The 25019-nt window shown below is 40.5% G+C and overlaps 1 protein-coding gene and 1 long non-coding RNA gene across 4 annotated transcripts in view; one reads left to right on the plus strand and one right to left on the minus strand.

Annotated features, from left to right (window-relative positions):
- Positions 1 to 25019, minus strand: part of LOC121384434 (guanine nucleotide-binding protein G(o) subunit alpha-like) — a 137678-nt gene that overhangs the window by 58605 nt on the left and 54054 nt on the right. Inside the window, exon 1 of one of the 3 annotated variants that reach the window (XM_041514827.1) lies at positions 11521 to 11628. The exons of the other annotated variants lie outside the window; for them this stretch is intronic. Within the exon in view, the coding sequence (XP_041370761.1) occupies positions 11521 to 11580 (60 nt within the window). The 5' untranslated portion in view covers positions 11581 to 11628. Of the gene's footprint in view, positions 1 to 11520; positions 11629 to 25019 lie in introns of those variants that run through there. 3 annotated transcript variants of the gene reach the window in all.
- Positions 11660 to 25019, plus strand: part of LOC121384435 — a 20895-nt gene continuing 7535 nt past the window's right edge. Inside the window, exons 1-2 of the long non-coding RNA XR_005959386.1 lie at positions 11660 to 11761; positions 19967 to 20018. This is a non-coding gene — a long non-coding RNA (uncharacterized LOC121384435). The remainder of the gene's footprint in view (positions 11762 to 19966; positions 20019 to 25019) is intronic.

Genomic DNA, 25019 nt, shown 5'->3' on the forward strand with positions numbered 1-25019 from the left:
AGAGAGAGAGAGAGAGAGAGAGAGAGAGAGAGAGAGAGAGAGAGAGAGAGAGAGAGAGAGAGAAAATGGCAGGGTGGCGAGTGAATTTATATGAGCGTGATTGCGTGATTCTGATCAATCAACAACCCTTTTAATGTAATTCTCTCACCATACGTTTATTCCCATGCCACTGTATATATTACGTATCATGTATTTTGTATTAAGTACTATGTATTATCCATTAATCATTGTGCATTGTCTTTTATGTATTATGTATGTATAATAATCTGTACAGGGCCGTACCCTCCGAGAATCTTGTCCTTTTTTTTATTATTATATATCTCCAGTAATAGCATAGAAATGTTTAATCTTTATAGTATGTTAAAAATTATTTATAAAATTTAGTGCCCCCCCCCATGGATTTTGGTCAGGGTACGGCCCTGCTGTACTGTTCGAACTCTCTACAAGAGGAATAAAGAATATATATATATCGTATTTGGAAAAAAAAGTAATTTAAACAACTGTACCTATAAAAAAAGGGATATGAAGTGCAATTACGATAAAATATCTAAAATTAATTTAATACAAAGCTAAATAATGATGACACAATGACCTGTCATCGAGTGAAAGTTCAAATTTAACGGCGTTCGATTCGTTTTGTTTTTGTGGGGTTTTTTTTATCATCGCTTTGTCAGGTATATTAGCACAGCAGTAGTATTAAATAAATAATTTAATGAAGATAACATTTTTTCAATTTTCTTTAAAAAGTCTATGTTCAAGTAAAGGTTCCATTCGGAAGAAATATATCATGGCGTTACGTGTTTTTGATAGGATAAGCGAAAGATATTAACAAAAAGATATTGTCAAAAATTTCATGGTGTTTTTTCGAATACGATTTTTATGTCAACTCGTGATGTATGAAAACCATATTAAAATCGTATTGACATAAAAATCGTATTAAAAACCCCATGAAATAGCTTCTATGTATGTAATAAATACAGAACTTCACATATATTTCACTGTTCCGACCACTGACTTGTTCTAACTTCTGATTAAGAAAATAATTGCATTCCCTACATCAGTCATGCTCATATTATTTCTCTTATCATTCGTACACAAATATTTGTCAATATTTGATTAAAATCTCAGATAATGATTGACAGCATCTCGGAGCTGACATGTGATAGCCACAGTGTTGAGGTGTTGACAAAGAGAAACGCGTTATGTTTGTCAATGTATCCGGTAGAAGTTCAAACACGCTGTCCTGGGCACGTAATTCAGCAGTCTGGACTATAACATGGATTGGGGGCGAGACGTAGCCCAGTGGTAAAGTGTTCGCTTGATGTGCGGTCGGTGGGCTATTTCTCGTTCTAGCCAATGCACCACGACTGGCATATCAATGGTCGTGGTATGTGCTATCCTGTCTGTGGGAAAGTGCATATAAAAGATCCCTTGTTGCATGATTAATAAATCAATGTACTCTAGTGGTGTCGTTAAACAAAAAACAATAAAAAATAACATGGATTGGTGTTTCCAAGAACGGAACCTCAATGTGGCTACATAGGCCCCGATTACAGATTTTCTGCAAGATATATATTTTTTACTATTTCTCGTTTCAGACAGTGCACCACGACTGGTATATCAAAGGCCGTGGTATGTGCTACCATGTCTGTGGATTGGTGCATATAAAATATCTAATAGAAAAATGTAGCGGGTTTTTCTCTCTAAGGCAATATGTCAAACTTACTGAATGTTTGACATCCAATAGCCGATGATTAATAAAACAAAACAAACTTAAACAAACTTTTAAATTTATTTACTTTTTTATCACTTTCCGATAGCACACCTATAATTAATGGGGCATCAAAATAAGCATAGTGTTTGGTAACCCATATACGAAGCGAAATTAGCGCTTAGATTACCTTAAAGGAACATACCCTAGTTTTTAAACACTAAGGCATATTTTTGACCATTAGATCCGTTTTTAACAACTAAAATCATACTTTACTTAGATTGTATTGTTTACATTATCCATTTCCGTACATTCAAAGTGTTTTTGGTCATCCTGGTGCTTTTAATATCACAAAATGCATTTCTCATAGTTTTAGTCTATGTTTAGAGGGTATTTCATCGTTTCAAAGTCACAGACTCATGTTTCACTCAATTGTAACTTTACCCAAATGCGTTACAGGTTTGTAGATTAACTAAACTTAGTGTTAACTAGGGTCTGTCTCTTAAGTTCATAACTACCGTATACACTTAAGGTGATCTTAGAGCTAAAATCGCTTCGCAAAAAAAGGTCCTGGTACCTTATATGGTTTACGACGCATGTATCAAGATGACAATTGGCAGTATTATTACTCTTAGTCTCTAAACTCCCTTCACAGACACCCCGACACGGCCTCGGTGGCGCAGTGGTTAAGCCATCGGTCTACAGGCTGGTAGGTACAGTGTTCGCAGTCCGGTACCGGCTCCAACCCAGAACGAGTTCTTAAGGGCTCATTGGGTAGGCGTAAGACCACTACACCCTCTTCTCTCTCACTAACCACTAACCAACTAACAACTAACCCACTGTCCTGGACAGACAACCCAGATAGCTACGGTATGTGCCCAGGACAGCGTGCTTGAACCTTAACTGGATATAAGCACGAAAATATGTTGAAATAAAATGAAAACCCAGACACTTTGTTATTCATTCGTATCACTGTTATCATTGTGGTGACACGTGTACGTGTTTCTTATATTCGAATAACACACAAATGATCACAATTTAAGGGGTGAATGCTTTGTTTGTTTAAATAAGATTTTGTGGAAAACGAAGTACCGTTCTCTACTTTGTTGACACGTGGGAACATCATGGCAATCGGAATGACCGTTCTCGACTTATTTCGATGCCTGACATACCAGGAACGTGAATATGGCGTATCAGTCAGTGTATTCGGTTCACTCCTACTCACTGACATTACAGAACTCTTAGTTCGGGTTGAACCTGTCGGCATATTCTGGAGGTCAAGCTCTCATGAACAATTTGACTGGTTTCCACCTTAACGTATCCTAACCTATAACATTAACGTTAGAAACAAAAAGCAGTCTAGCGAAGAGAGGTCGCAAGCAGACTCTTGGGGTAAGTTCAGCCAACCGTTTGTTGCTAACGCTTGCTCGACTGATTTTCACGCTACATGTGAAAGCGAAACCTGTCAAAATAGTTTGCAAACGTTTCCGGGAAAATGGCTGGTTGAACTTAGGTTTGTACATGCTCTCGGCCCGAGTTCAGCCAGACCGATCAGAAAAACGTCCGCTAGACTGGTTTGTGCGCTTCACGGTAAACGTCGGGAACCAATGGAATAGTTTGCAAACGTTAGCGAAACTTTTGCTGGCTGAACTGGGGGAAGATGTCATAGGTACTATATTGTTTATCCAAAACTGTGATCGCGAACTAACGGCTGAGAATCCGTTCTTGTCACATCACTATGCGAGGAAGGGTTTGGTTTGAGAACGGGAACACGTTATCGTACAATCGTTCACGTACATTCGTTCACGTACACTCGTTCACGTACACTCGTTCACGGCTCTCCAAAACGTTTCAGGAACACGTTTCCTGCACCAGAACATAGTTTCGAATACAGGGATAATGTTTCTAACAAATAGTTTCTAATTAAAGAGACATTCCTTTTTAATGAATAAAATAACACATTAATTACATTTTCTACGTTAAAATATGTATAGCTATACATCCACTGTGACAATTAACTTCATAAAATACATTAGGCGGTAAAATTCAAATGAGAGCCATTAGTAGCCTACTACAGATATTAGGACAACCAGAAACACATTAGATATACAGGTATGGATATCCCAAGCAAGAATATTTAATCAATAGGTTACTGTAGTCGTCAGAATTTAAGCTTTTTTAGTTGAAAATAGGTTACAATGGCTGCAATATAAGGAATATCGACTTAACAAATATTGCAGTATGGTTGAGAAGACATTACAAATTCGTCTCTGGTCTGCACAGAAATGTATTAAACTATATTTAAGGAAAATATACAGTCTAATACGTGTTACACTCTTCTTCAAAAATATATATATATTGTAAATTTATAATACTTTTAACCTCGGTCTTCCAGCACTTTACTAATTATTGGTTACTGTTTTATTCGTAATGCATATGGTGATACGTGACGACGATATGTGACTACCACAGGTTAACTGCACTTTAGAAGAAACCCGCTCCTGCTACATAAGGTACGTTACGTGCATACATATGTATTTTTCTAGCATGGTCATACTAAGTTGAAAATATAAGGGAGAGGATAGTAAAAAACACAATCAAGGAACAAAGATATTGGGTCTTCTTTTAAACTAAAACGTGCACTTATTTCACATTTTTTTGCAAGTGAGAGGTAGGGGTTAACTAGGAACTACACAGCCTAGGGATAGAACCACACCCATCAGGGTCTGTAATACATAAATCATGACACACTGCATACACATTTACAAGCATGATCTCACAAACTGCATAAAACGCCCTCGGGCTTAATTCGACAAGATCAAGAGTGTTTCACGTTTATCTTGATTATCATGACACTGCTATCGATCATCTTAACACATTGAGTTTTTCGTTATTTGTTTTACTAACTATAAACATCGATCCTACCTTTCGAACTCTCCGAAGTCGGTGATGCTTCTCTTCCGAACCCATGGTCTACTCCTAGAGTGTCCAGTTACTAAGAGAATATGTATGTAACCGATAGAACCGGCGAAGTGTCCAGTTACTAAAATAGTACGTATGCAAACTATATAACTGGCGAAGTGTCCAGTTACTAAAAAACCCAGAGTACGTATGTAAACGGTAGCACTGGCGAAGATATTCCGGGAGAGATCGGTTAAGACGTTCGATCTCGACTGGATCTCCCGGTAGCTATCCCGATTTCACAAACACCGTCTTCCAATACTCGACTCCGACTGGCACCAGTCGTCTGCTAACGGTGGTAGGAGCAGACGAGAATGTAACTCTTACGGCTTCCGCGCCTTACAGAGATCCCTAGAGAGGAGTTGTTATAGCACTTGGTAGAGAGAGAGAGAGAGGGCAGGGCTCGAAATAACGGCCCACGAAATGCGAAAAGCAGTTAATGTTTGCTTTAGACCTAACAGGTGAAATAGAAATACATCTGTTGAAACCACCACCACCACCCTCCCCCCAAAAACAAAATCTATAAATTATTATTATTATTTTTAAATCGCATGTCGTTTCTTAAAGCCGCACACCCTAGTTCCATCCAGCGAAAATAAATTATAATTTGGTTAATCTACAAACCTGTAACACACTTAGATCACGTTTTTATCAAATGGAGTGAAAAAGCAGGTTTTATATCAATAAATACCATGGGAATCCCCATGTCCCAATTGCTTGAAATAATTTTGAAAGTTGGTATTCTGATGTCACCGGTAGATGTCGCTCGAAGCACAACAATGCCTACGTCACGACAAATTTCACAGACTTGGGGTGCGTTCGTTTCATCTCTCCTGGACATGTTCCAACTGTTCTGTCCTGGTTGTATCCCCTCTCCAGATATCGTAAGACTTAGCAAAATTATTGGTTTTAAGGGTTTGTAACGTTTTGTATTGAGATACTTACTTGTCTGAACTTTATTGTTACTGAAAATGTTCACGAACTGTGAAGAAAAATCTCACAAATGAACAACAACAAATCGGATCTTGATTGCGCGAACCGTGCACGAGAAAACAAACCGAACCAAAATGATAACGGTCACGTGATATACCAACGTCTGTGACATTAAAAATAGATTGGACTTCGCTTGCTTAACGGTTTTTCTCGACAGAACATCTTGTGAAAAAATGCAAAAAATGCATTTTGTGGTTTTACAAACATCAGGATTACCAAAAAGCACTTCAGGTGAATGGAAATGTGTATTCTAAATAATAAAATGTAAGTAAAGTGCAATTTTATTTGTGAAAAATGGGGTTTAATAGCGAAAAACAACGCCGTAATGGTTAACAAATAGCCGTAAATAGGGTGTGTCCCTTTAAGAGACATATTTTAGTACGATTATATCATCTGCTATTTAGCTCAAGATTCTGTTATATTTTAATTCCACACTGCTCTAAAACACATCTCAGAGGTCCTAATGTTTTACACTCTATCCTAAAGTTTATTGCAGTTTATTTCGTTTAACGACACCACTAGAGCACATTGACTAATTAATCATCAAGCATTTAGTATTTCTGACTCATAGTCATCAGAGGAAACCCGCAACATTTTTCTTAATGCAGCAAGGGATCTTTTATATGCACTTCAACACAGACAGGAACACACACTATCCTAAACTACATGCATTCTTATTTCCAGCAGGCCATATTTGTTCTTAGCAGGACTGCTAATTTGATAACATAACTGCAGGCCTTATTTCACTTCCCATTTCGAGCCCTGCTGAGGTGTTTTAGAATCCAACCCCCTCAGAGGACTCACTGGGATTTACGCATCCCATCCATACCCCACGACTGGTATATCAAAGGCCGTGATTCTGTTATAGACAATAACTGGCTACAAACTTAAGACATCGGCTTTATCCTGCGAAGGTTAGAACGGCGAATGTCGCAAAACTCTGCCAAGTGCCAATCGCCATTGATCCTGAGAACGATAAAGCCGATATATTAAGACAAAACACCAGCTGATTTATTTATCCGGCAATCCACTTAAAAGGAAAAGCTAATGAAATGAACAACTTTACCGTCTTCCAGAGTAGTGTGTCGCCTGCACTATTTATACACTAAAACAAAATAGTCATTTAATAACAACATCCTTTTTCATATTTTTAAAATAAAAACTGTCTTGAACAAGGTACGTAAAAATCAAAACAATGAATTGAAAATAAAAGAATAAGTTACTTTAAACAATACAACGTTCATTTGCTGATCATAACTAATGTAAAAGTAGTTCCGTCCGAAAAAATTGATCAGTGATAATACAGTGAGACTTTAACACCATGGCAACGCCGTACAAATTGCATGTGTGTGACGTCATTAAAGATTTCTGTCCAGATTGTAAAGGTTTTATAAGCACGAGCCCAGAACGACAAAAATATGTTGGATTTTTGGCCAGCTTAATAATTTAATCCAAAAGTTATAAGTAATGACTGAGCTAATGGTAAAAAAGTGTAATAACCTACAGTATCGTGTAAGATTGGTGGATGGCGATAAAACATGATCACCATTCACTAGTATTCATGAGCCAAGTTAAGAGTTCGGGTCGGGAACAGATCCCGTTTCATTAAATCATCTAAGCCCCACCAGTACAATATGCACCGCTCGTGGCAATTTATGTTTCATCGGGGATGTATAAAACAACAGGTTTCACAGATGGTAGGATCGATTACCGGCACTGGACCTAACGTGTTTATGTGCATGCTGTACGACTAGTACATCAAACACCGTGGTATGTGTTACCATGTACAAAAAATATATCCGTTGTTGTTGTTGGTATTCCGTTGAAGTTGGTCATGAAGAAGCGTTGCGTTTGTCATGTATCGGGCAGCGAATTTTAATTTTAACTGAGTAATCATCATCATCATCATCATCGTCGTCTTCGTTGTCATCCTGTTTACTACCACCACGAGCACTATAATCATCATTACCGTCATCATCATCATCATCACCATTATTATCATTATTGTCATCATCATCATCATCATCATCACCACCACCACCATCATCATCATCACCACCACCACCACCACCACCATCATCATCATCATCATCATCACCACCACCACCACCACCATCATCATCATCATAACTACTACCACCACCACCATCATCAACATTATCATCATCATCGTCGTAACTACCACCACCACCACCACCACCATCATTGTCGTCATCGTCGTCATCATCGTCGTCATCACCACCATCGTCAACATCATCATTATCATAATCATCATCATCATCGTTGTCGTAACTACTACCATCACCACCACCACCATCATCATCAACATTATCATCATCATCATCGTCATCGTCATAACTACTACCACCACCACCATAACCATCATCATCATCGTGATCGCCATCATCATCCAGCATCAAAATACTGGCTGTGCGTTCTAGTCAAGAAAGTAAAAAAAAAAGAGAGCTAACACTGAGATAGCCAAATTACTTTTTTTTTCTTTTTTTTCATTCTTCTTTTTTCTGTTTTAAAAAACAAAAAAACAAAACATTCTTGATGGTTCCACGCAATTGTGTTGTTTTATCTGAGCGCTGCACCAGATTGGCGGATGATTGATGAAGCGAATATGTCGTCCATAACGAAGCTAACCCAGGGCGATCCAAAGTTGATTTCCTAGTATTGATTCCATCAGGAACGATCAACATGCAGAGAAATGTTCGGCTAGTTGACGAACGCGTGTATACAAACTGCATTACAAATGGCGGGGAGAGGGGTTTAGATCAGTCGTTTGAGCGCTCGCCTGAGGTGCTTACGTTGCAGGATCGGACCATCTTAATGGATCCATTCAACTGATTGGAATTTTTTCTCTGTCCAACTAGTGCACCACAACTGGTCGAAGGCCGTGGTATGTGCTTTCCTGTCTGTGGGGAACGTGCATAAAAAAGATTCTTTGCTACTGATGGAAAAATATAGCGGGTTTCCTCTCTAAGACTATATGTCGAAATTATCAAATGTTTGACATTCAATAGCCGATGATTAATAAATCAATATGTTCTAATGCTGTTGTTAAACAAACCAAATTTTTACAAATGGCGGCACACACGGTTGAAAATCGTATGTATGATTACACTAGAAGTAGGTACCAGTCCAAAAACAAAATCTGGAACAACACTCTAGATATAATTTAAGATATGTTTGGGGGTTGAGTACGGTACCGAGGTTTCCTGCCCGATCTTATCGGAGGCCGGACTCGGGATAGGCGTGTTCGAAACCACAGTGGTATATGAGCACATTAAGCTAGTTAAAAGTAAGTAAGAAAGAAATGTTTTATTTCACGACGCACTCAACACATTTTATTTACGGTTATATGGCGTCAGACATATGGTTAAGGAACACACAGATTTTGAGAGGAAACCCGCTGTCGCCACTACATGGGCTACTCTTCCGATTAGCAGCAAGGGATCTTTTATTTGCGCTTCCCACAGGCAGGATAGCACAAACCATGGCCTTTGTTAAACCAGTTATGGATCACTGGTCGGTGCAAGTGGTTTACACCTACCCACGGAGCCTTGAGGAGCACTCACTCAGGGTTAGGAGTCGGTATCTGGATTAAAAATCCCATGCCTCGACTGGGATCCGAACCCAGTACCTACCAGCCTGTAGACCGATGGCCTGCCACGACGCCACCGAGGCCGGTAAAAGTAAGTAAGTACGGTACCGAGGTTGAACTAGGCTAACATTCTTGCCGGATGTACGGTCCGGTAAACTGCAGGTTCTGCCGACCCGAATGATGATCGGCGAATCAAAACCTTCCGGACCACACATGACTGATTCGAACTAAAGCGTGAATATAAACGTAAAATAAATAACGGAAGAAAATCTTCCGGCTCAACGTGGTGATGTTGAGCGGCAAAGACCGGACGGGACGGCAATATTTCGACCCCTGCGGTGTATAATATCTAATATAGGTTACTACGCACGAAATTTTATTTTGCTGGAATGTATTCTCCAGAGTGATAAAACCAAATGATCACAGATAAAATACAGTCTTTGCTTCGTATTGAAGATAACATAATCGAGTGCAGTAAATATGGATTTTGTGGCATCAAATATGAAAAACTATTTGTGAGAATCTATGGGTAATTAGGCTCAATAACAAATAACTCACGTGAAAAACGGCTTAAAAGATAAACATTTCGAACGCAGCGTTAAGTAGACGAACTGCTTTTTCTGAAACGGGACTTAAGAAAAATCAATCCTGGTGATTATTTTCCACAAAATACAGCAAATTAGATCTTGACGGCGTCAGTGTTACAATTCCACACCGTACCTCATCTTGACGGGAAGACATTACTTTGATGTATGATACGTGCGCCTGTGTGTGTGCAGTTGCCTTAATTCATAAAATTAATAATTAATTTTGAAACGTATAAAAGTACCCATATATTGCTGGATGGGGGGGGGGGGGGGGGGGGGCAGGCGCATTTGCTGGGGGAGGGTTAAATATATGTGTAATACACAATTCCACACCATACCTCATCTTGACGGGAAGACATCACTTTGATGTATAATATCACGTTTTCCGGGACAGCTTGTCTCGACCCCATCCCCTAGAAACTTCGCTCATCACAGTCTAGACACAGCCCTGCATAAATTCATGATCTCGCGCTGGGGGTGGGGTCCATTAAAATATACAAGACTTTAAATAGCTTCCGAAGATAATGTTCATAATATCTGATTTCATTTTTAAAATCGTGTATTGTTTTCACTTTACTTCCCTCAAAAGTTAATTATTATGATAAAGGTATGCACCATTTAATGTTTCCAGAAATAATGAGTGTTATAAACTTATGAACCGCTCACAATAATTACCAACATGTTCAACAACGTTCAAATCGTACGTTGGGGGTGTGGGTGGCTGGTGTGTGTATGTGTGTGTGTGTGTGTGTGTGTGTGTGTGAAGGGGGGGGGGGGTGAGTGGAATAATGCCCTTCCCACACACAAAAAAAAATAAAAAAATAAAACTATATTAGACTATCCCTTAAACATACATTTTTTGTTCAGGAGATGGAGTGGGTTAAAAACAAAACAACAAATAAGCGTTGTTTTTGTACGCTTAGATGTTAACAACTGCTGTTAGTAGTCCCCTCCTTCCTACCCCCGACAACTACGCCACATGTCAGCTTCAAAACAGACTACACCTGAACATGATTCATTTGGTTTGGTCTAAAACAAACCCCACAAAACCCCCACAAAACCCCAGCCAACAACAAACAATAAAACACAGCTGAATCACGAGTCTGAAGTTAAATGTTTCCTGTTCCAGGTCTGTCGGAACACCGATTGCGATAAACAGGGCTTGCGATATACAGGGCTTGCGATAAACAGGGCTTGCGATAAACAGGGCTTGCGATATACAGGGCATGCGATATACAGGGCTTGCCATAAACTGGGTTTGCGATAAACAGGGCTTGTGATATACAGGGCTTGCGATAAACAGGGCCTGCGATAAACAGGGCATGCGATATACAGGGCTTGCGATAAACAGGGTTTGCCATATACAGGGCTTGCGATAAACAGGACGTGCCATAAACTGGGCTTGCCATAAACTGGGTTTGCGATAAACAGGGCTTGCGATAAACAGGGCTTGTGATATGAGCCTTCCACTTGTACAGACATTTTGCAAAATTACACACAAGCAAATTCAAAATGTATTTTTAAACACATCCCAACCTCCGTTTTTAATATTAGTTATTATTTACAATTATTACGAAGTCTCACATCATTTCACAGTTATCTCCAATTCTAGTTCTATATTACGTCACAGTTGAAATATATTTCGTATGAGTACATACCTTTACAACAGTCGAATGCAGGTTGCACATCAAAACAGTAAATCCATGATAAACGAACATCCCAATAAACTTTTACTATCATTATTTATTCAATCAACAAGAGCATGATACACAATAGGTTGCTATGTTGACGTCACGTGTCATCGTTTATGACGTCGAAACGCTCGCGCAACTGAACAACATACAAATGATATGAACTTCAGATAGTCCGAATGGGAAACAGAATTTTCAGGAAACGAAGGTGAGTAGTCTGAGAGTTATCTATGTGTAGTACAACCATAGTCATTTTAAATATTACTGCAAATATTTGGTAACAAAGCAAGGGCGGATCAAGGCAATATTTTGCGGGGGAGGGGACTAACGATACATGGAAACATGGACAAACTCGTCAAAAGGGCAACCCCAATGGAAAAAAAACCCAAACCAAAAACAACTACAAAAAACAAAACAAGAAACAACCCCCCAAAACAACAAAAACAAAACACAAAAGAGGAGAAAAGTGGGCAGTTGAATAGTTTTAGGGGGAGGGCGGGTCCTCTGCTCCCCCCTTGGACCCGTCTCTGCAAAGTGGTTGAGAATGAGGTTGGTTTTGATTCCCAGACTACTGAGAGAGAAAACCTGATTTAGGCCAACCTACACGATAGTAGCTGAAAGGGATCTTTTATATGCATTTTCCATAAACAGAACAGTACATACCACGGCTTTTAGTGCATCAGTCGTTGAAGACTGGCTGGGGCGAGTGAAAAAACCGGTTTACAACCCATCTGACATCAAACGATCGTTTTATCACCGGGAAACATCCCGACATCATGTATTGGAAAGAAGGAAGAAAAAAGCCCATTTATTTAATGACGCATTGAACACACTTTTAAATACGGTTATATGGCACCGGACCACACACATATACAGGGAGGATGCAGACACGTTTTGTTTAACAGCACACTCAACACAGTTTTAATTACGGTTATATGGTGTTAGAGACATGGTTCAGGACAACACAGATAAGAAGAGAGAAAACCCACTGCCTCTACGCAACAAGGGATTATATGTAGCGATGTAGTATCCCATAAACAGGATAGTACATACCATGGCCTTTGTTATACCAGTTGTGGAACTTTGGTTGGAACGAGAAATAGCCCAATAGGTCCAGAAACCAAGGGAGAGTAGCCAACAGTTTTATCACCCGAGTTTTAAAACATACAAAAACTTGTTTTAAAAATATATTCAAATAAAGGCACATACGCTTCAGGTTTCTTCAGAAAAAGCATACTCCCTAGCATAAATAGCATTCTAGAGATCTACTCTCTCGATCCCTAAACAATTTAAATGCCTTTTTAAAAAACCCAATTTGTGTACAATTTTCATTACATGAATGTCAAACGTTTACAAAAGTGCCCTCTTCAGGAGTCAGTCCATGTGCCCATTTGCCCATAGTCCACCCCCCCCCCCCCCCCCCCCCCCCCCACACACACACTAAAACATTTACGGCTCTATAATAATCCTGAAATGAAAGTGAGTTCGAACTGAACCCTTGCTGCTAATCGAAAAGAGTAGGCTATGGCGTGCTAAAAGCGGATTTTTGTTCTCATTATCTCTGTGTGGTCCGGTATCATATAACCGTCAGGTCAGGTCAGGTCATAGGGTTTTACGTGCACATTTAGAACAAGCTGTTGTAGCGCACGGCTGTCGTGGGCAAAAGAGCCGGCCTTGGCCGGCTCCTTCGTCCATGACAGGAAAGGTGGGGGTTGGGGAGAGGAGAGGAGGGACCGCCTGCACTGGCAGGTGCAAGGGAGCAACAGCAGCCCGATCAAATCGGTAGCAGGCGGGTGCATATAACCGTATTGTGTGCATTGTTAAATAATAAAACAATTGCCTTCCCTCTTTCCATTACATGGGTAGGGATGTTTCTGGGTGATAAATCGATAGTCAGTGATGTTCTCACTGTCTCCGTCCCTTTCCTTGACACCCAATAGCCGATGTACGTTTCGTGCTGGGGTGTCGTTAAACGGACAGACCCTAGTTTCAAACCGTGAAAATTAACACTAAGTTTAGTTACTCTACAAACCTGTAACACATTTGGATAACATGAAACATGAGTTTGTGACTTTGAAATAGTGAAATACCCTCTAAAAATAAACTAAAATTTGATTCTATAACTGTTACTTCTCAGATGCACGTGCGTTTTAAAAAATATGAGAAATGCATTTTTTGATATTTAAAAACACCAGGATGACCAAAAACACTTCAAATGTACGGAAATTGATAATCTAAACAATAAAATCTAAGTAAAGTATGATTTCAGTTATCGAAAAACGGCTATAATAGTAAAAAATATGCCTTAGTGTTTAAAAACTAGGGTATGTCCCTTTAAATATCTGTTCTATTCTATTCCGTCCCTTTTCCTACCTCTGTAAATGGCTTTAGGTACGGCCCTTGAGACTTTCGGAAAACGATTGCATAGAAAATAGCTGCAATTATTTTGGCAGGCTAGCGAAACATGTAGAAATTAGAACCTGCCAAACGAAATTGCTGCCGGGTCCCATGGTTATAACAGATTTACTGGCAGAGAAAAGCCCGGTTCGGCGAAACGATTGCCTGGATTTGAGAGAAGAGTTTTCTAATGAATATCAAACACGAAAACTGACAACATAAACTGTTTGATCTGCGCGTCCTCATGTTTACCCAGAATTCCCATCTGTTTTCGTATTAGATTACTTTATCAAGTTTTAATCACGGAATCGAGTGTAGAGAAATCGAACAGATCCTCACGATCTGGACATTAAATGCCAATAGGCTCTTTTAGGCTACAGTAATTGACGAGGCTGATTTAAAGAAACAGAGAGAGAGAGAGAGAGAGAGAGAGAGAGAGAGAGAGAGAGAGAGAGAGAGAGAGAGACAGAGAGAGAGAGAGAGAGACGCACTCATACTCTGTGTGTGTGTGTGTCTCTCTCTCTCTCTCTCTCTCTCTCTCTCTCTCTGTGTGTGTGTGTGTGTGTATGTGTGTGTGTGTGTGGATGAAAGTTGTTTAATATCACACCAAATCGGCGAAGCAGGTTCGAATCCAGCCATTGCAATTTCTCGCTCGTTAAATATGTTTTGTTTCAAACAACTGAAAAATAACTGGTATCCAACGGTCACTCGTGTAGTATTCTCTATTTCTGTATCCCAAGGACTGAATGGTTTAACTCTCATGCAAATCAACAATTATAGCCATGCGTTCTGCCAAATACTGACACATTGAGACCATATATAAACCAATGAATCGTGAATTATGTATATAAATATTCACGGGATTTTCTCTACTCTATTATTTCAAATACTGCCGATAAATAACAAGACCAAGAAACGGTCAGTTTCAGACGTGACACGGGGGCGTAGCGTGATCTGAACATGTGTGTGGGGGGTGGGGGGTGGGGTAGGGGGTGGGTGGGGGGGGGGGGGTGGGGGAGTGAGTGTTGGGTGGACCCTTTTCTTTATATAATTTTCCCCTTGACACCTGTAATAAATTGTTTTAACCTCAGCGGGGTGGGTGTGTGTGTGTGGGGGGGGGGGGGGGGGGTCGTTCGAATCCCCGACACACACCCTAGCCTACGCCCCTGTTACAATATCAGAACGACAGTGTCAGTAAAGCCTTGTTCGCAGAAAAAAGGTTAAGACGCAGGGCATGGATTTAGAACATTTATAACGTTTATATCTCTAAGTTCCGGGGGGAGGTGGATTTCGAAATATCCTGTACTGCTAAACGTCAATATCAGAAACATTTATACTTCAATTTATTTTACCTTTACAGCCATTTAACGTCCAAGCACGCTGTCCTGGGAATACAAATCTACTGTAGGATTTAGGGAGGACGGTTAGTGGTTAGTAAGGATCATGATACAAACATAAGTTTATCTTCTGTACATGGGGTATCTCAAAGTGTATAACCAATTTTTTATTTAAAAAAAATCATTAGAATATTTCGATGCATTCAGGAGACTAATAATGTTGGTAAAGGAAGGGTTGTTTCGAGTTATATTGGACCAAATCTATTTCCATCGCTGATAATGTTAATTTTTTTGGTCATAAAACTGATATCAAGTTCAATTTCAGGTTCAAGATATAAGCAGCACATCAACACACCCAGACAGTATACAACAACAACAACAACAACAACAATAATAATAATACATTTGTAATAACATGTAACGTAAGACGAAACTCTCTGATTAGGCTAAACATTTTCTTCATTCCCACATGGGGCGGGACGTAGCCCAGTGGTAAAGGGCTCGCTTGATGCACAGTCGATTTGGGATCGATCCCCGTCGGTGGACCCATTGGGTTATTTCTCGTTCCAGCCAGTGCACCACGACTGGTATATCAAAGGCCGTGGTGTGTACTATCCTGTCTGTTGGATGGTGCATATAGAAGATCCTGATGGAAAACAAAATGAAGCGGGTTTCCTCTCTATGTGTGTTTCAAAATGACCATGTTTGATATTCAATAGCCGACGATTGATAAATCAGTTTGCTCTAGTGGTGTCGTTAAACAGAACAAACTTCATTCCCACATCTAAATCTCAAACCCCCCCCCCCCCCCCCCCCCCCCCCCCCCCCCCCCCCCCCCGGGCCCTTCTGCGGCTTGGTCAAGGGCGGAAGGAGAAATTATGAATTATTTATAAAAAGGGAAGGGGAGAATTTAAAAAAACAATTATGCGTCTTTTTTTATTTTAACAATTAACTGACGTTATTTTTTTAACGGGCTGGCCATCACATACCCCAAACATACTCCTATTACTATTTATAGCCTGAAATAAATGTTCCAAAAAGGGTGGGCCTTTCTGATTTGATACAGTGCAACCTTTAAAGACAACCCAAACACATTTCAATTTTCATTTCTACTTATTTTCGTCCTTATATTCAATTAAGATTCAAGCACGCTGTCCTGGGCACACACCTCAGCTATCTGGGCTGTCTGTCCAGGACAGTGGATTAGTTGTTAGTTGGTTAGTGGTTAGTGAGAGAGAAGAGGGTGTAGTGGCCTTACACCTACTCACTGAGCCCTTAAGAACTCGCTCTGGGTTGGAGACGGTACCGGGCTGCGAACCCTGTACCTACCAACCTGTAGTCCGATGGCTTATCCACTGCGCCACAGATGCCGGTTCACATTTCAATCTAGGTGTCTGTCATATTGTGTAGTTGTCATACTTGGTTTAGAGAGAAACTCACGAGACGGCGGCATAATCGAACCAAACGTTACTGAAGGGTGCAGTGATCTTCCCACAGAGCATATCATTTAATTTTATTTATACTTATTTTCCTGCTTATATCGAATTGTAAGTTTTAAGCACGCTGTCCTGGGCACACACCTGAACTACCTAGACTGTTTGTCTGGGACATCTGTCCATGACAGTGCTTAGTTGTTAGTGGTTAGTGAGAGAGAAGTCGGTATAATGGCCTTACAACTACCAATCCGATCGAGTCGTTAAACTCGCTTTTGGGAGCCGGTACCGGGTTACGAACTCAGTACCGATGACACGACGCACATTCCACATCGTTTTATGTACCATTCGACGAGCACTGGACGGAACAGTTAAAATCTTTAAAAGTGTACCTAACAGCTGGCTTTCAAATAGTGGTCATATATATTCATATCACATAGAAGAGGAACCTGCTTGTCTTGGGGGATATACGGTAAGTACAAGAGTACAGGCTCATATACACTGGATGCGGCTTCGACTTGGAACTATTTTAACATGCACCTATACCACTAAAGTTTCAAATCAAATCCCATAGACGACAATAGTAACATATATAGCTAAAATTCCTACCTGCAGCGTATCAATCGACATAAATGCCAGGGATATAAATACTACCACACCTCACCCTTAAACTGTAGCAGAAAATATTGGGGGTCAAGCTGCTCATTTCTGAGATAACAGGTAGCATCTATGACTATCTTAGTTCCGCACAAAATTTAAATTTTACAGGTACCCCATACATGTTTCAAGCACAAGGCTACTTGACACAGTGGTACTAGAAGAAATAAAATTGCATAAATGTTTTTGCCCAGATGAAACTCTTTTTTTTTTACAACCAACACACTCACATATATCACCAATCACAGGACTTGTGGTGTTCACTTCTCTATCAAAAGTTCGGTGCACCTCGACCCAGCCGGAAGTTATTTGGTTTAGTACTACCTTCAGGCATGTCTATCCCGGGTCCTGTCTCTGGATGGCCAGGGACTTGATCCGGTACAGAATGCTGGATGCGGCGCTTGCGTGCGGTCCGACTACCCCCCCCCCCCCCCCCCCCCCCCCCCCCACCCCCATTAGTTTCAATGAAAGGATCTAGACTGGTTGCCTGTGATGCGTGCGCCAGCAAAACGCAAGCAGTCAGCCACGTAACTGGTGTATAAGCCCTAAACGCAAGCCACAGCCGCTTCAGACGCAACAGCTAGACCGCATGCACGCACGCACCGCATCCAATCTGTATGAGCCTTTAATGCGTTATATGCGAAATAGAAAAGTACATATCATGGAAACCAGGGTCAATGACACTAATTATCAAAATCAATATTTTCTAAAACAAAATCACAAAAACAAAATCACAAAAAACAATTACACAAAAAAACCCACAAAAAACCAACTAAAAAAACCAAAAACACACACAGACACAGACACCGAAAAAAAAAAAAAAAAAAAAAAAAAAAAAAGAGAGAAAAAAAAAAAAAAAAAAATGCCAGACAAGAAAATACTGGTATTGGAAATCTAATCCTAATGATTCAGTACATATTCTAACAATGGCAGGTGGAAATAATTCATTTGCCGATTCTACTTGATGAGTTTGTCATACAGAATTCGGAACATTAGCTGTGTTTCCATGGGAACCTATTCAAATAACAGTAATGTTAGTATGTTTGATTTTCTAAACCCCAGTACTTCGTAAGTCATGGATAAAGTAGGTTATGGCCTAAACAATATAATAAGAAATCTGTCGTATAAGTTACCCTTTCAACTACTAGTGCCGGCTACTTTCATTTAGTTTTTCTTTGTTTCAGTTTTGTTTGTATGTTTGTTGTCTTTTATTTTGGAAAACGGTTTCTTTGACTGTCTTGAATCTGTAACTGGAGCAGAGGCGGATCGGGGGTGGGGGGTGGGGGGTGGGGGGTGGGGGGGGGGGGGGGGGGGGGGGGCGGGCCCCCCTAAATTTGCGATAGTTATAATTTTATTATATATTAATTTTCATTTTTTTACGATCCCCCTCCAAACCTCCCCAATTTTCCCTTGGCATTCCACTTCATGTCACTGCCCCCCCCCCCCCCCCCCAAATGAACTTTCTGGATCTGCTACTGTGGACTGAAACACTTAGCGCCCAAAATCGTTAACTGCTTCTCATCAAAGAATGAATAGCAAACACACAAAAAAAAAAAAAAAAAAAAAAAAAAAAAAAAAGTACATCGCGATATTTGATTCCCCCCCCCCCCATATTATTAGACCCTGATCCCTTTTGTTTATTTTGTACTGCTCTCTCTCTCTCTCTCTCTCTCTCTCTCTCTCTCTCTCTCTCTCTCTCTCTCTCTCTCTCTCTCTCTCACTCACACACACACACACACACACACACACATACACACACACACACAAACACACAAACACACACACACACACACACACACACACACACACACACACACAAACACACACACACACACACACACACCAGTTATTTTAAATTAGATGCCCTGTAAACATTTCGACTGTCACTAAGCGAAATCTCGTTCCTGGAAACCAACGCGACAAATATGCATTTATATAAGACCGCTATCCCCCTATCATGACACGTAATCTACACGTCATCGTTGATTCATGACATACAATTTGCACGTGATCATCCGTTCGTAGCCATTGGCTGACTTATAACCCGTGCCTCTTGGACTGGAAACCAAGCTCGAATTATTAACGCCCCAAGACGTGGATTGTCACATCAAATTAACAAGTGACATTCATTTCCTTTGGCGTTGTACACTTCTGACGTCAGATTTGTTGGAAATGCTCGATTCGGTTGAATTTCAGCTGTTTTGTTTAGTTGTCATATAACACGTACTCTCATAGGGGGTGTCGCTGACATAGAGTACAGAGCGGGGGTGTTTAAATGTAATTCAACGCTTACTCATCTCGCGTTCGCATATTGTTATAGACAATATAGAAACAACTAAAATATTTATCGATTACAGAAATATCATCGCCTACTCTATGATCTTGAATTTCTTTATTATTATTATTTTATTATTTTTTAATATTTTCATTAAAAAGTAATTAATTATTAATGATAAATAAAAATGTCAAAACATTTTATTTCATTTTTTTTTCTGCCTGCCTACTTGACTATCTGTTAAACTATCTGTCTATCTGTTTCTTTGTCTGTCTGTCTGTCTGTCTGTCTGTTTCTTTGTCTGTCTATTGCAGATCAGAAATAACAAAAGGGACTTACAGCAGCCCTGGGCCTCATATGATGACGGTAAGAATCATTAGTTAATCAATTAGCAGGGCCGTAGCTAGCGGGGGTGGGGGGGGGGGGGGGGGGCACCTACCCGAAAAAAATCCGGAAAGAATTATAGAAACTTAAAGAAAATTTTCTTAATTGTTTAAGGAGTTTTAGACTATTAACTACTCAGTTGCCCCCCCCCCCCCCCCCCCCCCCAACAAAAAATCCTAGCTACGACCCTGAATTAATACATCTTTACTTGAAGGTTTATGTCGTTAAACTGTTTTAAAGGCTCCATTGTACCTTTTCGCTTCTTTGAAGAATTTTGCTTTAGAATAAAACGACGTCATTTGTGAATAAACAGGGACTTTGTTTGTCTATTGAAAATTTATGTTGTAAAATAATTACGTAGCGATCTCTGAAACGTGCGTAGAAAATAGCGACATGATGTTGAACAAAATGTTCCCTGACATCATTAAATATTATTGTATCAAAGTTCTTTAAAGTTTGTTTGTTTTGTTTAACGACACCATTAGAGCACTTTGATTATTAATCATCGGCTATTGGATGTCAAACATTTGGTAATTTTGACATATATTATGATTCATATTGTCATAGAGAGGAAACCCGCTATATTTTTCAATAAGTAGCAAGGGATCTTTTATATGCACCATCCCACAGACAAGATAGCACATACCACAGCCTTTGATATACCAGTCATGGTGCACTGGCTGGAACGAGAGATAGCCCATTGGCCCACCGATGGGGATCGATCCCAAACCGACCGCGCATCAAACGAGCGCTTTACCACTGGGCTACGTCCCGCCATCAAAGTTCTTTAAAGGCATTCATGTTGACGACGACAATTAATGTGTTTAATCCACGTTTCACAATAACAGTACGCGTCATACGGTAACAGTAATCAACTTTAACGGAGACGAAATTAATCACAGGTAACACGATGATTAAACCATGTGGCGATGTGTGAAATTGCTAAAAAAAAAAAACCTAAAAAAAAACATTTGCAAGAACTTGACACTATTCCAAAATTCATGATCTAATTTACATGAGACTTGGCATTTTTCTTTATACATTTTCCAACTTTGTTTATTTGGTTATCTCGATTTAGAAAACACAAGTGTCAAAAAACAAATCTTGTTAATAACTATTTCAGACACAATCCCATGACAGTTTGTTTTAATAGCCACGCCTAGAGGTTTCATATTCATGTTACGTTTCATCACGTCTCTGAGACTAGTTCAAGGAAGGAAGGAAATGTTTTATTTAACGACGCACTCAACACATTTTATTTACGATTATATGGCGTCAGACATATGGTTAAGGACCACACAGATATTGAGAGGAAACCCGCTGTCGTCACTTCATGGGCTACTCTTTTCGATTAGAAGCAAAGGATTTTTTATATGCAACATCCCACAGACAGGATAGTACATACCACGGCCTTTGTTACACCAGTTGTGGAGCACTGGCTGGAAGGAGAAATAGCCCAATGGGTCCACCGACGGGGATAGATCCTAGACCGACCGCGCATCAAGCGAACGCTTTATCACTGGGCTACGTCCCGCCCCAAAGGAAGGAATGACTATTTATTTAAAAACACTCAACACATTGTGATCTACGTTATGTGGCATCGGGCACATGGTTAAGGACCACACATATTAGATAGGAAACCCGCTGCAGCCAGGTCATGGACTACTCCTTCCTAGGAGCAGCATGGGGTCTTTTATATGCAACATATCATAAACATGATAGTACATACCACGGCCTTTGTATAGCTTAGTGGCACACACACACACACACACACACACACACACACACACACACACGGAGATTGATCCCAGACCAATTGCGTCACAAGCAAGCGGTTTACCACTTGGCTACGTCCTGCCTTCTACATGTATGAAGAGTGACCAGTCCAGAGAGAGAGAGAGAGAGAGAGAGAGAGAGAGAGAGAGAGAGAGAGAGAGAGAGAGAGAGAGAGAGAGAGCACACAGAGAGAGAGAGAGAGAGAGAGAGAGAGAGAGAGAGAGAGAGAGAGAGAGAGAGAGAGAGAGAGACACACACAGAGAGAGAGAGAGAGAGAGAGAGAGAGAGAGAGAGAGAGAGAGAGAGAGAGAGAGAGAGAGAGAGAGAGAGAGAGAGAGAGAGAGAGAGAGAGAGAGAGAGATGTTTGTACGTTTATGTCACGTGTTATTTAGCTCTTGATTCTGTTACATTTTAATTCTATAATGCGCTGAAATAATCTTAGATATCCTGATTTTTCATACTGTCCCAAACCCTCGACTCATTCTGTGCTATCTTATTTCCAGCAGGCCATGGTATCGGTATTAAATGGTATCGGTATGGTAATATATTAAATGGCTCCCCATAATGTACGTTAGGGGAGCAGTCAATCACTGGCCTCAATGTGTTTTTTTGAGACGAGGTCTGTAGTTAGAAAGAAGCTGGTGTGGTTACTTTACATCTTGCATTTAAGCTGTGTATCGGCAGAATGCAGACACGAGATACAATATCAAGAGGCCAGCCGCCAAATGCATATTTAAAGACTTTCCACACCAAAGAAATCGTATCTGGAATTATGAGTGGATGAAGGAGACAAATAAAATAAAACAATAACACGAAAAGAAAAAAAGAAAGAAATGTGTTATTTAACGACGCACTCAACACATTTTATTTACGGTTATATGGCGTCAGACATATGGTTAAGGACCACACAGATTTTGATAGGAAACCCGCTGTCGCCACTACATGGGCTACTCTTTCCGATTAGCAGCAAGGGATCTTTTATTTGCGCTTCCCACTGGCAGGATAGCACAAACCATGGCCTTTGTTGAACCAGTTATGGATCACTGGTCAGTGCAAGTGGTTTACACCTACCCATTGAGCCTTGCGGAGCACTCAGTCAGGGTTTGGAATCGGTATCTGGATTAAAAATCGCATGCCTGGACTGGGATCCGAACCCAGTACCTACCAGCCTGTAGACCGATGGCCTAACCACGACGCCACCAAGGCCGGTCAACACGAAAAGGTGCCGTTGTTAGTTAAAAAGAGCCCCGTGTCCCCCCCCCAAGAGAAGACCCTATACCAGGACCACCCTGATATATTTTACTGCCCACTCATCCCCTAGTTATTTTAGTCTAGGTATGGTCATATTACTATTAATATGTTTTGGGCATAGGCGTACGGGCTCCCATATTTGGGGGGTGGGGGGGGGGGGGACAGGCCGAGTTTTGTACGAATTCAACACAAATGCCCGAATCTGTATCACATTTATTCGTATTAGCAATACTGCCAAATAGCTAAATAGGGTTGCAAACGAATAATTATGCATCTTTACATGGATTTCAGCCAATATTGTGGGAAAATGATGGAAATATATGGTGAGATGGGTTCAGACCAGTTCATTATGCCCGAAACTCTATCATTTTTGCCCGAATTTGATGATTTGCTCCTCTGGCCGCCCCTCCCCTCCCCTCCCCCATCTCGTACGCTTATGGTTTTGTGGATAACAGAGTGCACGTACAGAAGCTAAGTACACCAGTTAGTTTCCTTTCTAGGGTACTTGCCACTATTATGTTTACATAGACATCAGCATGATAATGGCAGACCATTTGCTGCGTGTACAAAATGCCCGGAAAGACTGATTCACCGCCTGAAAAAGTCCATCCTGTCGGTTTTACCACTACAAATCCGTTTTAATTAGCAATCACGTTAACACACAAGCAGGCACGCACACGCGCGCACACGCATTATTTAACAAGCAGACACACATATCTAGAAAAATAGGTCTCACTACACTGATCACTTCCGGGTGAGAGTTGATTGATCACGGTCCACCGTAGTTACTAATTGTGACACAAGTTATGGTTCACATATTCACTTCTAGGAAATGGTGAATATGTATGTTTAATGGTAAGCCTTCTGGCTGTATTTTGCCCATGTTATTGAGTAATAGTGTGCATTGACCTTTTGGGACATGGGTGTATAGCGCAAGAGACAGCCAAAGTCAATCGGTTAATGAACCACCTGTTCGAACCGGTACTACAGCCAGATGCGGTCATATAGTAAAAAACCTGAAACTGAAATGTTCTTAATTTTGGAGTGAAAATAAATGCTTATATAATGTATGTTGTTAGTGTTAACGAGAACCCGTTCTATTGGCAATCTTCAATGGCGGATGACATCTGTGTAGTGAGACCATAGAGCAAGCAAAGAAACATTTTTATTTCATTTCCCACCGTCTAACAAATAATAATTTGTGACATAGCTCCACACGGAGGGCCAAACAATGTGACTCTACTCGCACTAAATTGACTTGTTTTCTTTTTTTAATTCAGTTTAGCTCTGTCTCATAATATGGTGGTCCAGGGAGAAGGTTGGGGGTGAATGGGGTGGGTGGGGTGGGGGTGCACCTCATTCTCCGAATTTCAAAGGTGTTTCTAGAGGAAGATTGCCTTCATATAATGCAGGGGCGGAACCTCGCCGGGGTGGTAAAGCGCTCGCCTGATGCGCCCTCGCTCTAGGAGCGATCCCCGTCTGTGGGCCCATTGGGCTATTGTAACACGACTGGTATATCAAAGGCCGTGGTATGTGCTATCCTGTCTGTGGGATGATGAATATAAAGGGGACAGGACGTAGCCCAGTGCTAAAGTGCTCGCTTGATTCGCGATCAGTCTGGAATCGATCCCCATCTGGATGTATATCAAAGGCCGTGGTATGTGCTATCCTGTCTGTCGGATGGTGCATATAAAAGATCATTTGCTATTAATGAAAAATGTAGCGGGTTTCCTCTCTATGACTGTGTCAAAAATGACCATATGTTTGACATCCAATGTGCTCTAGGTAGTGTCGTTAAACAAAACAAACTTTTGGTGCATATAAAAGATCCCTTTCTACTAATGGAAAAAATATTGCCGGTTTTCTATATGATTATATGTCTGAATTACCGACGGTGAATCAATCACTGTGCTCTAGTGGTGTTGTTAAACAAAACAAACTTTAATTTTATTTAAT

This window comes from Gigantopelta aegis, chromosome 10 (genome assembly GCF_016097555.1).
Source record: "Gigantopelta aegis isolate Gae_Host chromosome 10, Gae_host_genome, whole genome shotgun sequence".
Lineage (NCBI taxonomy): Eukaryota > Metazoa > Mollusca > Gastropoda > Neomphalida > Peltospiridae > Gigantopelta > Gigantopelta aegis.